Source organism: Mobula hypostoma, chromosome 4, assembly GCF_963921235.1.
Source record: "Mobula hypostoma chromosome 4, sMobHyp1.1, whole genome shotgun sequence".
NCBI classification, from domain to species: Eukaryota; Metazoa; Chordata; class Chondrichthyes; order Myliobatiformes; family Myliobatidae; genus Mobula; species Mobula hypostoma.
The window spans coordinates 198666187-198681436 of NC_086100.1; the positions used below are offsets into that span (position 1 = coordinate 198666187).

A 15250-nucleotide genomic window follows, 5' to 3' on the forward strand; every position below is an offset into this window, starting at 1 on the left:
AATCTTTACTGCACAAGCCTTCACACCAGGCCTACTTGCCACCCTCATGGTTAAAGTACCTACAGTAAATGTGACCACATTACCTCACTTGCCCATTCCTCCATACAGATTTGTGCACCACAAAAATAGCCTCTACGGCCCAACTTGTCCATGCCGACCAAGATGTCCACTACTGTTAGTCCCAGTTGCCCCACATCTCTCCAGGGGTCCCCATCCTGGGATCTAGAGACCCCTTGCTTAATGGTATTGGTCTATGACATAAAAAAGTTGGGAACCCCTGTCCGAAACCCACTTATTGATCTACGTCTAAATTATTTTAAACATAATGACACCTCATTCCATACACCACCAACCTCTGTGCTCCATGTTAATGGACTCTGGTGGGGATGGACTGGGCTGTAGCAACCAATTTCTGTAGACTTTTCTGTTTCTGGGCACTGGTGTTTCCATGCCAGGCCCTGATGCAACCAGTTAGGATACTCTCCATTGTGCATCTACGGTTGCCTATCGAAGTTCACCCTCACCCTCCTTTGCTCCAGGGAAAAATTCCTCAGACTATCCAGTCTCTCCTTGTAACTCAAGCCCTCAAGTCCTGTTAACATTCTGGTGAATCTCTTCTGCACCCTCTCCAGCTTAATAACTTCCTTCCTACATCTAGGCAACCAGAACTGCACACAGTACTCCAAGTGTGGACTCACTGACAAACTATAATGCCGTAACATAGAGCCCTAACTCCTGTACTCATTGAGGCGCTGACTGATGAAGGCAGGCTTACCAACACCTTCTTCACCACCTGTCTATCTGGTTTCCCACTTTCAACGGTTCTCTTAAAAATAAAGATTAATTTGTCACTAGTTCATGATCTACCTGTGCCAACTTAAGGAAAAGAGCTAGCAACACACAAATTGCTGAAAGAGTTCAGCATGTCAGGGCTCACCTGTGGAGGGGTCTGAGCCATTGATATTTTGGGCCAAGACCCTTCAGAACAGTGCTTTTTCCCCAACCCTCTCCCACCCAACTTTCCCCTCACCTTGTCTCACCTATCACCTGCTAGCTTGTACTATTCCCCCACCATTTTATTGTGGCATCTGCCCTCCCAGTCCTGTTGAAAGTTCTTGGCCCGAGACGTTGGATGAGAATGAACAGGGGTGTGTGTCTGTCTATACGTCCATGACCTACTCCAGCCGTGGCAGTGTGGCAGTCAGCACAACGCTATTACAGTTGAAGTTGAGTTCAATTCCAACACTGTCTGTGAGAAGTATGAACGTTATTCCTGTCAGCACGTAGGTTTTCTCCGGGTGCACCAGTTTCCTCCCACAGCGCAAAGACCAAAGTACTGGTTAGGCTAATAGGTCATTGTAAATGTCCCGTGATTAGGCCAGGGTTCAATTGGTGGATTGCTGGGCAGTGTGACCTATTGGGCCGGAAGAGCTCGCTCTGCGCTGTATCTCTAATAAATAAAATAAAAGTGTGCACTGAAGCAGTGAAATGGTGTCATTTTGCATCAACATTCAACACAATTCAAGGATAAGCTGGGTAAGCCTACAAGCTTCTCCACGCTTCCAGCATTAACATAGCTTGCCCACAGTTTACTAACCTTTACTAATCCGTACATCTTGGAAATGTGGACGAAACCAGAGCACCCAGAGGAAACCCATGCAATCATGGGGAGAAGGTACAAACTCCTTACAGACAGCAGTGGGAATTGAACCAGGATTGGGATTACCGGCGCATAAAGCTTTACACTAACAACTAGACAACAAGCCATTCCCTCGAGTTCTCAGTCGGACCCATTAGCCACCAACAGGCACTTTACAACTTCATTTGCAGATTCAATGGAAATTTCTTCATATCCACTCTGACAAAACCTCTCAGTCATTGCTGCTTTGTAAGAGGTGCAACCTTAAGAACCCTCCAAAGAGTTACAACGTCACTCCTCTAGTTCCAGCCCCTTTCGGCAGCTCAGAATGATGCCCAGGTGCCTCAGTGCATCTGACACAGTCAGCAACGAGAACCCTGCCGAGCACAAAGAAACCTCTTCAAAATGTCATGCCTCCGGGCGACGGCATCCATCACTAAGGACCCCATTATCCAGGACATACCCTCAGAGAGAAGGTACAGGAGCCTGAAAACCCCACTCTCAATGATTTAGGAAGGGCTTCTTCCCCTCCACCACAAAACTTCTGTAAGAGTTTGCCATTTTCCAACCCTTCATGACGAAGGAGTGTGCAACTATCATCGTCAATGCCCGAGCAATCTCTTCCCTCGTATCCCATAGAAACCCAGAATACATCTTGTCTGGCCCTTGTGACTTATCTATCCTAATAATCGTTGGGTATACTTAAAGCGCAGGATGATAGGATTTTGATTAGTAAGGACATCAAAGGTTGTGGGGAGAATGCAGGAATATGGAGTTGAGAGGGAAAATAAATCAGCCACGATGGAATGGCAGAACAGACTTGATGGGCCGAATGGCCCAATTCTGCACTTTATGATTTTCATAAGCTCCAACTCTTTCTTAATCTCAACATGTTCCACTACATTAGCCTGCTCTCGTTTGACCTCATGCAAAGTATTCATAAAGGACATCTCCAAACCCCTCTGACTCCAGGCACGTTTTCCCCTTCACCCCAGAGCAGTGCAAGTCATTCCTATCAGCCTACCCAGCATCAAGGACATATATACAGAAAGATGCTGGAAAAAGGTCAAGAATATCATGAAGGATCCCACCCACCCTGCTCATGGACTGTTTGTCCCACTCCCATCAGGGATGCCGCAGAACCCCCTCCTCGCCAGGACCACCAGACTCAAAAATGGTTATTTTCCCCAAGCAACAAGGCTGATCAACACCTTCTACTAGTAACTCACCCCTCTACACCCCCACCACTACTTTATCACTATCTGTCAGAGACATCTTTTGTACAGATACTCCTGTGCCAAGAGACACTTTACATACATACGATCAATCTGTGTATTTATATTTATTATGCCTTTTATCAATTGTGTTCTTTATGCTTATTGGGTTTATTTTAGTGCTGCATCGGATCTGGAGTAACAATCATTTTGTTTTCCTTTACACTTGTGTATAATAAACCATCTTTCCGAGGACTCCCTCCCCACTATTTGTGACAATTATCAGGAGTATTGCAGACAAAAATTGTTGAGGATCCCTACCACCTATCCCAAGGGTCCCCTACCTTTTTTTAGCACCGCGGACCGGTTTAATATTGACAATATTCTTGCAGACCGGCCGAATGGTGGGGGGTGGGGGGGGGTGTTCAAGTAGGGTTAAACTCACCTCAACATGTCTTTTACAGTTAGAGTTGCCAACTTTCTCACTCCCAAATAAGGGACAAAAGTAGCAGTCAAATCCCCGGGACACTTTACCCCAGGAAAGACTACCATGAACATGAAGCCTTGCGCGGGCACCTGTTTGCGCATGCGCGTACGTGCCAATTTTTTCCCCCCCACAAATCGATTTTGCCTTCATCTTCCTGACTATACTGTGCATACATTATTTCTACTTTATATAGGCTGTGTATTTATTATATTATCCCTGCTTTTACTATATGTTAGTGTTATTTATTTTCAGTTTTATGTGTTATTTCCTGTAAAATTTCCTGTTGTTAGGTTATTTTTTGGGTCTGGGAACACTCAAAAAATTTTCCCATATAAATTAATGGTAATTGTTTCTTCGTTTCACGCCATTTTGGCACAAAAGGTTTCATAGGAACGCTCTACCTTAGCGGGGGAAATACAGGACAAACCAATTTAGCCCAAATATACGGGATGTCCCGGCAAATATAGGACAGTTGGCAACCCTATGTTCAAGTTCAACAGTGTGTGACAGGGAATGAGGAAAGGTGCAGCTGACTCATATCGTTTCCTCACGGCCCGGTAGCACGTGCTTTGCGGCCCAGTAGTTGGGGACAACTGACCTATCCCACAACCTCTTTGATCCACTACCCTCAGGAAGGAGGTACAGCAGCATCAGGACTAGGACTACCAGAACAGCTCCTGAGACTAATGAATACCCTGCCACCACCAAGGTCTTGTCACCAGGACAGAGAGCTGTTTACCTGTGCTGCATATTACGTGTAATTTTGAATTATATTTTATTAATTTCTTTATGATAATAATTTGTTTTGTGCTGTGTATGATATATGTTTTGTGCAGATACACCATGGTCTGGAGGAACATTATTTTGTTTGGTTGTACAGTTAGATGACAACAAACAAACAAATCTTAAAACCTTGAAGTCCTTGGCTTGATTTTGGTTTTACTGACAACTCCACAGTTATTTTAACTGGGTAATGATCCTGATTTTTATCTGCATTCTCAAATGGCCACTGTGCAGAATGATCAGGAAATGAGCAGCCCAGAACAGTTTTCCCTCCTGCTTGGGATACTCACCCATATCATATACTTGATGATGCGACTGGTAATGACGGTGTACTCTTCTATTAACTCTGCCAGGTAGTACAAGCCAGCAGCTGTAGACATGCAAAGAGAGAAGACACATACACACACATTAGCCACTGGCTAGAAGGTCAAAGTAATAGAATCACAGCACTTATAGCAGGGAGACAGGCTCTTCAGTCAACTCATCCATGTGAACCAAGGTGCGCTGAGTTAGCTTCACATGCCTGTATTTGGTCCATACCGCTCTAAGCCAGGGGTTCCCAACTTGACTCCCTGCTTAATGATATTGGTCCATGGCATTAAAAAGGTTGGGAAACTTTCCTTTCCAGGGCATGCAACTCCACTATGGATTCTCTGATGGGGGGGCGGGGGTTGGACATGGGGCTAGCAACCCTATCCCGTAAAAACACAAAGCTACAGAAACTCCAAAGACCTCATCCATGGGAGATGAAAGATCTTCAGCTAGAAGATGTATGAATTTGTGTGATGAAAGCCACAAGTCCGTGGGAGCCACATGGTCGAGCATCCTTCTATCATCCTGGTAATGACTGGCCCAGAACAAAGCACTGCATATATATATATATATATATATATATGAAAACTCCTTATTGTAATTTAGCTTTTTAATGTATTGCAATGTACTGCTGTCACAAAACAACATTTCACAACATATGTCAGTGATATCACACCGGATTCTGATTTATCTTTCTGCGTCTTTTAAATGTTGCAATTGTTAAATTAGTTTATTATTGACACAAATACAGTGCAAGTAATCTTGCATACCACCCTGACAGACCATTTCATAGAAACATAGAAACATAGAAAATAGGTGCAGGAGTAGGCCATTCGGCCCTTCGAGCCTGCACCGCCATTTATTATGATCATGGCTGATCATCCAACTCAGAACCCCGCCCCAGCCTTCCCTCCATACCCCCTGATCCCCGTAGCCACAAGGGCCATATCTAACTCCCTCTTAAATATAGCCAATGAACTGGCCTCAACTGTTTCCTGTGGCAGAGAATTCCACAGATTCACCACTCTCTGTATGAAGTAGTTTTTCCTAATCTCGGTCTAAAAGGCTTCCCCTTTATCCTCAAACTGTGACCCCTTGTTCTGGACTTCCCCAACATCGGGAACAATCTTCCTGCATCTAGCCTGTCCAATCCCTTTAGGATCTTATATGTTTCAATCAGATCCCCCCTCAATCTTCTAAATTCGAACGAGTACAAGCCCAGTTCATCCAGTCTTTCTTCATATGAAAGTCCTGCCATCCCAGGAATCAATCTGGTGAACCTTCTTTGTACTCCCTCTATGGCAAGGATGTCTTTCCTCAGATTAGGGGACCAAAACTGCACACAATACTCCAGGTGTGGTCTCACCAACGCCTTGTACAACTGCAGTAGTACCTCCCTGCTCCTGTACTCGAATCCTCTTGCTATGAATGCCAGCATACCATTCGTCTTTTTCACCGCCTGCTGTACCTGCATGCCCACTTTCAATGACTGGTGTATAATGACATCCAGGTCTCGTTGCACCTCCCCTTTTCCTAATCGGTTACCATTCAGATAATAATCTGTTTTCCTATTTTTGCCACCAAAGTGAATAACTTCACATTTATCCACATTAAATTGCATCTGCCATGAATTTGCCCACTCATCCAACCTATCCAAGTCACTCTGCATTCTCTTAGCATCCTCCTCACAGCTAACACTGCCACCCAGCTTCGTGTCATCCGCAAACTTGGAGATGCTGCATTTAATTCCCTCATCCCAGTCATTAATATATATTGTAAACAACTGGGGTCCCAGCACTGAGCCTTGCGGTGCCCCACTAGTCACCGCCTGCCATTCTGAAAAGGTCCCGTTTATTCCCACTCTTTGCTTCCTGTCTGCTAATCAATTCTCCATCCACATCAATACCTTACCCCCAATACCGTGTGCTTTAAGTTTGCACACTAATCTCCTGTGTGGGACCTTGTCAAAAGCCTTTTGAAAATCCAAATATACCACATCCACTGGTTCTCCCCTATCCACTCTACTGGTTACATCCTCAAAAAATTCTATGAGATTTGTCAGACATGATTTTCCTTTCACAAATCCATGCTGACTTTGTCTGATGATTTCACCGTTTTCCAAATGTGCTGTTATCACATCTTTGATAACTGACTCCAGCAGTTTCCCCACCACCGACGTTAGGCTAACCAGTCTATAATTCCCCGGTTTCTCTCTCCCTCCTTTTTTAAAAAGTGGGGTTACATTAGCCACCCTCCAATCCTCAGGAACTAGTCCAGAATCTAACGAGTTTTGAAAAATTATCACTAATGCATCCACTATTTCTTGGGCTACTTCCTTAAGCACTCTAGGATGCAGACCATCTGGCCCTGGGGATTTATCTGCCTTCAATCCCTTCAATTTACCTAACACCACTTCCCTACTAACAAGTATTTCGCTCAGTTCCTCCATCTCACTGGACCCTCTGTCCCCTACTATTTCTGGAAGATTATTTATGTCCTCCTTAGTGAAGACAGAACCAAAGTAATTATTCAATTGGTCTGCCATGTCCTTGCTCCCCATAATCAATTCACCCGTTTCTGTATGTAGGGGACCTACATTTGTCTTTACCAGTCTTTTCCTTTTTACATATCTATAAAAGCTTTTACAGTCAGTTTTTATGTTCCCTGCCAGTTTTCTCTCATAATCTTTTTTCCCCTTCCTAATTAAGCCCTTTGTCCTCCTCTGCTGAACTCTGAATTTCTCCCAGTCCTCAGGTGAGCCACTTTCTCTGGCTAATTTGTATGCTTCTTCTTTGGAATTGATACTATCCCTAATTTCTCTTGTCAGCCACGGGTGCACTACCTTCCTTGATTTATTCTTTTGCCAAACTGGGATGAACAATTGTTGTAGTTCATCCATGCAACCTTTAAATGCTTGCCATTGCATATCCACCGTCAATCCTTTAAGTGTCATTTGCCAGTCTATCTTAGCTAATTCACGTCTCATACCTTCAAAGTTACCCCTCTTTAAGTTCAGAACCTTTGTTTCTGAATTAACTATGTCACTCTCCATCTTAATGAAGAAATCCACCATATTATGGTCACTCTTACCCAAGGGGCCTCTCACGACAAGATTGCTAATTAACCCTTCCTCATTGCTCAAAACCCAGTCCAGAATAGCCTGCTCTCTGGTTGGTTCCTCGACATGTTGGTTCAAAAAACCATCCCGCATACATTCCAAGAAATCCTCTTCCTCAGCACCTTTACCAATTTGGTTCACCCAATCTACATGTAGATTGAAGTCACCCATTATAACTGCTGTTCCTTTATTGCACACACCACGTCCACAGATTCCCCCAAAGCTGATAGGGTGGTTAAGAAGGGGTATTGAGTGTTAGTCTTCAGTAGCTGGGGGATTGTGTTTAAGAGCCGCGAGGTAATGTTGCAGCTCTATAAAACTCTGGTTAGACCACACTTGGAGTACTGTGCTCCGTTCTGGTCGCCTCATTATAGGAAGCATGTGACAGCTTCAAAGAGGACGCAGAAGAGACTTACCAGGATGTTGCTTGGATTAGAGAACATGTCTTATGAGGAGAGGTCAAGCGAAGAAGGGCTTGTATCTTTGGAGCAAAGAATCAGCCATGAAAAATGGCAGAGCAGACTCAATGGGCTGAATACTAATTCTGGTCCTAGCTCTTGTCGTAATGTAGTACAAGGGAAAACAAAACAGAATGCAGAAATATAACGCAACAGTTTACAAAGAAATTGCAGTGTAGACAGACAATAAAGTCCAAGGTCATAACAAGGTAGATTGTAGACAGACAGCAGCTTCTAACCAGTCACCATACTCCTACGAATTATACTGCTTCTGCCACTTCCTCTGGCAGCTCATTCCATATCTCAAAGGCAGTGCTTGACCAGGCGTGGGATCGAGGAGCCACGGCCATTGAAACTCACCTGCTCCTCCAGATCTGGAGTTCCTTGTGCTGCTGTGCAGACCTTTCTGGCTGCCTAGGAAGTTCACGGCTGTTATTACCACAGCTGCGTATATTCCACCACAAGCTGATACTGATCTGCATTTCAAGAAACTGTAGGAGACCGTCTGTACCCTGGAGACTGCACATCCAGAGGCTGCCTTCATCGCCACTGGTGACTTCAATAGATTATTATTATTATGATTATGAGGACATGCAGTCCCCTTTTATTGTCATTTAGTAATGCGTGCATTAAGAAATGATAAAATGTTTTTCCAGAATGATATCACGAAAACACATGACAATCCGACTTAAAAACTAACAAAAACCACATAATTATAGCATATAGTTACAACAGTGCAAAGCAATACTGTAATTTTATAAGAACAGACCATGGCACAGTTAAAAGTCTCAAAGTCTCTCAAAAGTCCCATCATCTCACGCAGACGGTGAACCTCCAGCGTCGCCAACTTGCCGGTGCAACATCCCGGAAGCATAGACCGACTCCGAGTCCCTCCGAAAAACTCTGAGCCTACGACCCACCCCTTCAACACCGAGCACCACCTCTGCCGAGCGCTTCGACCCCGGCCCCGGCAACAGGCAATACGCAAAGCCGAGGATTTGGGGCCTTCGTCTCTGGAGATCCTCGATCACACAGTAGCAGCGGCAGCAAAGCAGGCATTTCAGAAGTTACTCCAGATGTTCCTCTGTGCTTCTCCCTGCTGTCTCCATCAAATCTGGATTGTGCACGGCCCCCTAGTTAACACATATCGATATCAATTCGGAACGGCCGCGCGTGCTGCGTCGTGCCGCCATCTTCTCCTCCCTCCTTTTAGAGCGTCATTGTCCAAATTCTCTGAGATTTTGTCAATACATCCAGGTGAGCACACGGGGAGATAACATACTCGACCACTGCTACTCTCTCTTCCGCAACACCTACAAAGCGGTCCTCCGCCCACCGTTTGGAAAGTTGGATCACTCCTCCATCTTGCTGCTGACAAGGTACAGGCAGAAGCTGAAACAAGAGGCAGCCATAGTTAAAACTGTCCACTGCTGGTCCAACCTATCGGCCTCCATGCTACAGGACTGCTTTGATGACGTCAAGTGGAATGTCTTTCATGATGAAGATGCTGTTCCCCAGAAATCGGTCAGGGTCTATCCAAACCGGAAACCCTGGATCAACAGTTCCGCACGACACAGAGCTTACGTTGCCGGTGACCAACAGGAACTCAAGAAATGCAGCTACGATCTGCCTAGTCATCAAGGCAGCGAAACGACAATACAGGGACAAGATCCAGACACAACTCTCCACCAACATACGCAGCTTATGGCAAGGTCTGCATACCATCGCAGACTTCAAAGCTAAGCGTATTGGTGCTGCCAACATCGCTGCCTCTCTCCCAGACGGGCCAAATCTTTTTTGCGCTCAGTTCGACGTCGCCAACACTGAGCCCCCGAGGAGTCCTGCAGGCGCAACCTGCGGTTTGGTCATCTCCGAGCGTGAGGTACGCAGATGTTTCCGACGAGTGGACAGCCGCAAGGCTGCGGAACCAGACGGCATCCCAGGATGTGCACAGCACAACTGGCAGGTGTGTTTACAGACATTTCAATCTCTTCCTCTTCCAGTGTAGAGTGTCCTCCTGCTTCAAAACATCCACCATTGTCCCTGTATCTAAAAGGCGTCCTGTCGCATTCACCTCAGTAATAAGCAAATGCTTTGAGAGGCTGGTGAAGGACGACATCTGCAGCTTGCTCCCACCCACACTGGACCCCCCAAAATTCACCTACTGACACAACCGATCGACAGATGATGCAATAGCCACAGCTCTACCCACCGTCCATACACATCAGAAGAAGGATGCTTATGTGAGAATGCTGTTTTGGATTACAGTTCAGCATTCAACACCATAATTCCCTCCAGGCTCGACAAGAAGCTCAGAGACCTCGACCTTCACCCTGCCTTGTGCAGCTGGATCCTGGACTTCCTGTCAGATCGCTGGCAGGTGGCAAGGGTGGGCTCCCTCACCTCTGCCCCTCAACAAAGGTGCCCCTCAGGCTGTGCTCTAAGCCCCCTCCTTTAGTCTCTGTACACCCATGGCTGTGTTGCCATCCATAGCTCCAATCTGCTAATTAATTTTGATGATACTATATTGATTGGCCTAATCTCAAATAATAACGAGGTGGCCTGCAGGGAAGAAGTCATCTCTCTGACACAGTGCTGTCAAGAAAACAACCTCTCCCTCAATGTCACAGAAACAAAGGAGCTGGTTGTGGGATGGAGATGGGCTAACCCCTATAGACATCAATGGATCTGGGGTTGAGAGGGTGAACAACTTAAGTTCCTCAGCATCCACATCACCGAGGATCTCACGTGGTCTGTACATACTGGCTGTGCGGTGAAAAAGACACAACAGCACCTCTTTCACCTCAGACGGTTGAAGTAGTTTGGTATGGGCCCCCAAATCCTAAGAACTTTCTATAGGGGCACAGTTGAGAGCATCCTGACTGGCTGCATCACTGCCTGGTATGGGAACTGTACTTCCCTCAATCGTAGGACTCTGCAGAGAGTGGTACGAACAGCCCAGTGCATCTGTAGATGTGAACTTCTCACCAATCAGGACATTTACAGAGACAGGTGTGTAAAAAGGGCCCGAATGATCATTGGGGACCCAAGTAATCCCAACCACAAACTGTTCCAGCTGCTACCATCCGGGAAACAGTATCGCAGCATAAAAGCCAGGACCAACAGCCTTCAGGACAGCTTCTTCCACCAGGCCATCAGACTGATTAATTCATGCTGATACAATCATATTTCTATGTTACACTGACTGTCCTGTTGTACATAATATTTATTACAAGTTACTATAAATTGCACATTTAGACAGAAACATAACGTAAAGATTTTTACTCCTCATGTATATGAAGGATGTAAGTAATAAAGTCAATTCAATTCAAAAACTTCCTGAAGTATATTTCCTCTGATAGCCTCACTGATGAGTTGGAGTACAGGATGGAGATCAGAGCCTAGTGACATGGTGTCATGTCAACAACCTCTCCCAGGGGGCTAAAGCAGTTTGGCATATCCCCTTTGACCCTCACCAATGTTATCAGTACACCACAGGAAGCATCTTATGGCAACTGCTCTGCACAAGACCACAGAGAGTTTTGGACACAGCACAGAAACCAGCCTCCCCTCCATGGATTCATTGCTTCGGTAAATCAACCTACAGAATCAAAGATTTCTTGTGCGCTGTCACCGATCTGTATGGATGACAGGTAAAACTAAGTTTTTCACTGTGCCTCAGTACATGCGCCAATAACAAACCAATTCCAGTTTAACTCCTGGAACAGCACCCTGGGAGAACCTTCACCAGAAAGACTGCAGTGGGTCATGAAAGAGGCTCACTGTCTCCTACTAGGAACGGCTATCAAACTAGGCGCTACGGTAGTCGTTAGTGCAATGCTATTACAGCTCAGGGCAACAAGAGTTCAGAGTGCAATTCTGCTACTGTCTTCTCAAAGGAGTTTGCATGGATTTCCTCCGAGTGCTTTGGTTTCCTCCCACATTCCAAAGACATAACATGGTTCCATCCACTACATAATGTACTGGGTGGGCACAGGAGTACATTCAGCCAGAGACTCATTCCACCGAGATGCAACACTGAGCGTCATAGGAAGTCATTCCTGCCTGTGGCCATCAAACTTTACAACTCCTCCCTTGGAGGGTCAGACATCCTGAGCCAATAGGCTGGTCCTGGACTTATTTCCTGGCATAACTTACATATTACTATTTAATTATTTATGGTTTTATATTGCTATATTTATACTCTATTCTTGTTTGGTGCAACTGTAACGAAAACCAATTTCCCTCCGGGTCAATAAAGTATGACTATGACTAACAATTAATAGATTAATGGTCATTATAAGTTTCCTGTGATTAGGTTAGAGTTAAATAGCTGTGATGCTGGGCAGTGCAGCTCATGAGCTGGTGGGACCTGTTCCACACTGTACCTAAATGAATAAATAAACATTGGCCTTGTCAGCGACACTCAAATCCTGAATAAACAAGCAAAGGGTTGAGAGGCTCTTAACATAATAAAACATGAAAACTTCCGGGGGGAGGAGGGGTGAATACTTTTTATTGGCACTATAATCTCCTCTGCATGCACACAATGTCTATATCCTTCCACTTTGCTCATTCAAGTGGAGAGTAGGGGTGTCTGCTGCCAGCAAAGTGCAAAAGGACTAGAGTTGACTCCTAAAGTATATAGAATCATAGACAATTAACAACATCGGGAGCAACACGCACAAAAAGCAGATCAGACAGCATCTATGGAGAAGAATAAACACTCAGCAATTCTGGCTGAGACTCTCCATCAGGATTGGAAAGTTGCATACAGTTCTGGCCTTACCACTACAGGAAGGATGGCGACACTATGGAGAGGATGCAGAAGAGGTTTACCAGGATGCTGCCTGTATTAGAAGGCATGCGTTCTAATGATGGTTTGGACAAACTTGAGTTGTTCTCTCTGGAGCGGCAGAGGTTCAGGGGGTGGGGTGGGATCTGATAAAGGTTTATAAGATTATGAGAGTCACAGATAGTGTCGATATCTTTTTCCCAGGGTTGAAATGTCTAATACCAGAGGGCAAACATTTAAGGTTAGGGGAGAAATTTTAAAGGATAGAAGGGTTTTTTTTTTAAAAAGAAACACAGAGAGAGGTGGGTGCCTGGAATGCACTGCCTTCGGGGGTGGTAGAGGCAAAAACATTAGGGTCTTTTAGGAGATGTTCAAATAGAAACATGAATGAGGAAAGTGGAAGGATATAGACATTGTGTGCATGCAGAGGAGATTATAGTGCCAATAAAAAGTATTCACCCCTCCTCCCCCCCCAGAAGTTTTCATGTTTGATTGTGCAAGTATTCATCCCCTTCAGGTCAGTATTTAGTCGATGCACCTTTGGCAGCAATTACAGCCTTCAGTCTGTGTGGATAGGTCTCTATCAGCTTTGCGCATCTGAATACTGCAATTTTTCCTCGTTCTTCTTTACAAAACTGCCCAAACTCTGCCAGATTGCGTGGGGATCATAAGGGAACAGCCCTTTTCAATTCCAGCCACAAATTCTCAATTGGATTGAGGTCTGGACTCTGATTTGACCACTCCAGGACATTAACTTTGTTGTTTTTAAGCCATTCCTGTGTGTTTCATGCATTATACTTGGGGTCATTGTCCATCTGGAAAACAAATCTTCAAGTTGCAGTTCTCTTGCAGGCTGCATCAGGTTTTCCTCAGGATTTTCCTGCATTTTGCTGCATTCATTTTCCCCTCTACCTTCACAAGCCTTCCAGGGCCTGCTGCAGTGAAGCATCCCCACAGCGTGATGCAGCCACCACCATACTTCACGGTGGGGATGGTGTGCAGTGTTTGGCTTTCTCCAAATATAGCATTTAGTCTGATGGCCAAAAGCTCAATTTTGGTTTGATCAGGTCATAGAACCTCCTTCCAGCTGACTTCAGAATCCCCACATGCCTACTGGCAAACTCTAGCTGAGATTTCATGCGAGTTTTTTTTTCCCCAACAGTGCCACTCTCCCATTAAGCTACAACTAGTGAAGCACCCAGGAAACAGTTAATATTTGCACAGTCGCTCCCATCTCAGCCACTGAAGCTTGTAACTCCTCCAGAGTTGTCGTAGGTCTCTTGGTGACCTCCCTCACTCGTCCCCTTCTTGCACGGTCACTCAGTTTTTAAGGATGGCCTGCTCGAGCCAGATTTACACTGTGCCATGTTCTTTCCATTTCTTGATGACTGACCTAACTGTACTCCAAGGGATATTCAGTGACCTGGAAATTTTCTTGTATCCATCTCCTGACTTGTGCTTTTCAATAACCTTTTTGTGGAGTTGATTGAGGAGTGTTCTTTTGTCATCATGGTGTAGTTTTTGCCAGAATACAGAATCACTAGCAGTTGGACTTTCCAGATACAAGTGTATTTCTACCACAATCAATTGAAACTCCTTGACTGTGCACAGGTCTCCAAAAACAGATCTCCATTTAACTAATTATGTGACTTCTAAAACCAACTGACTAAACCATTGATGATTTGGTGTGTCATATTAAAGGGGGGGGGGGAGGTAAATACTTACGCAATGAATTATTGTTTTATATTTGTAATTAATTTAGATCACTTGATAGAGATCTGTTTTCACTTTGACATGAGTCTTTGTGTCAAAAAAAGCCAAATTAAATCCACTGTGATTCAGTGTTGTAAAACAATAAATATTGAAAACTTCTGGGGGTGGCAATACTTTTTAATAGGTACTATAGTTCAGTTGGCCAACTGATCACTAATTTAATGGGTTCAGCACATCATTGTGGGCCATAGGGCCTGTTCCTGAGCTGTACTGTTCTATGTTATATAATTCTCCGTGTGTGTGTGTGTTGCTCTGGATTTCAAATATCTACAGAATCTCGTCTTTGTAACAAGATCAGGATGACCTGTTGAGGGTGTATAATATCATAAGGGGTATAAAAAAGGTGAACGATCACTATGTTTTTTTAAACCATCTAGTGAAGTTTAAAATTAAGGGCACAGGTTAAAGGTACGAGGAGAAGGTAACTGAGGGGCAACTGTTTTTTTCCCCCATAGAGAGTGGTGGGTACGCAGGACTAGCTGCCAGAGGATGATCATGGCCATAGAGTGCTACAGCTCTTCAGCCCATGCCCATACTATCTTCTGCCAAGCTTTCGTCACACCCAACCTCAGTGGACTGGGTACAGTTAAAGGGAAGCTGGAAAACCTAAGGAATCCCTGCAGGAAAGCACCGTTCCCTCTGGGGAAGGTATTTCAGAGACTCACCAGGGT

The 15250-nt window shown here is 44.9% G+C and overlaps 1 protein-coding gene across 1 annotated transcript in view; it reads right to left on the reverse strand.

The window, feature by feature from the left end:
* The window catches only part of tex261 (testis expressed 261), a 33371-nt gene that overhangs the window by 8630 nt on the left and 9491 nt on the right, over positions 1-15250 (reverse strand). Inside the window, exon 2 of the mRNA XM_063047185.1 lies at positions 4414-4493. Coding sequence (XP_062903255.1) covers positions 4414-4493 — 80 coding nt within the window. The remainder of the gene's footprint in view (positions 1-4413; positions 4494-15250) is intronic.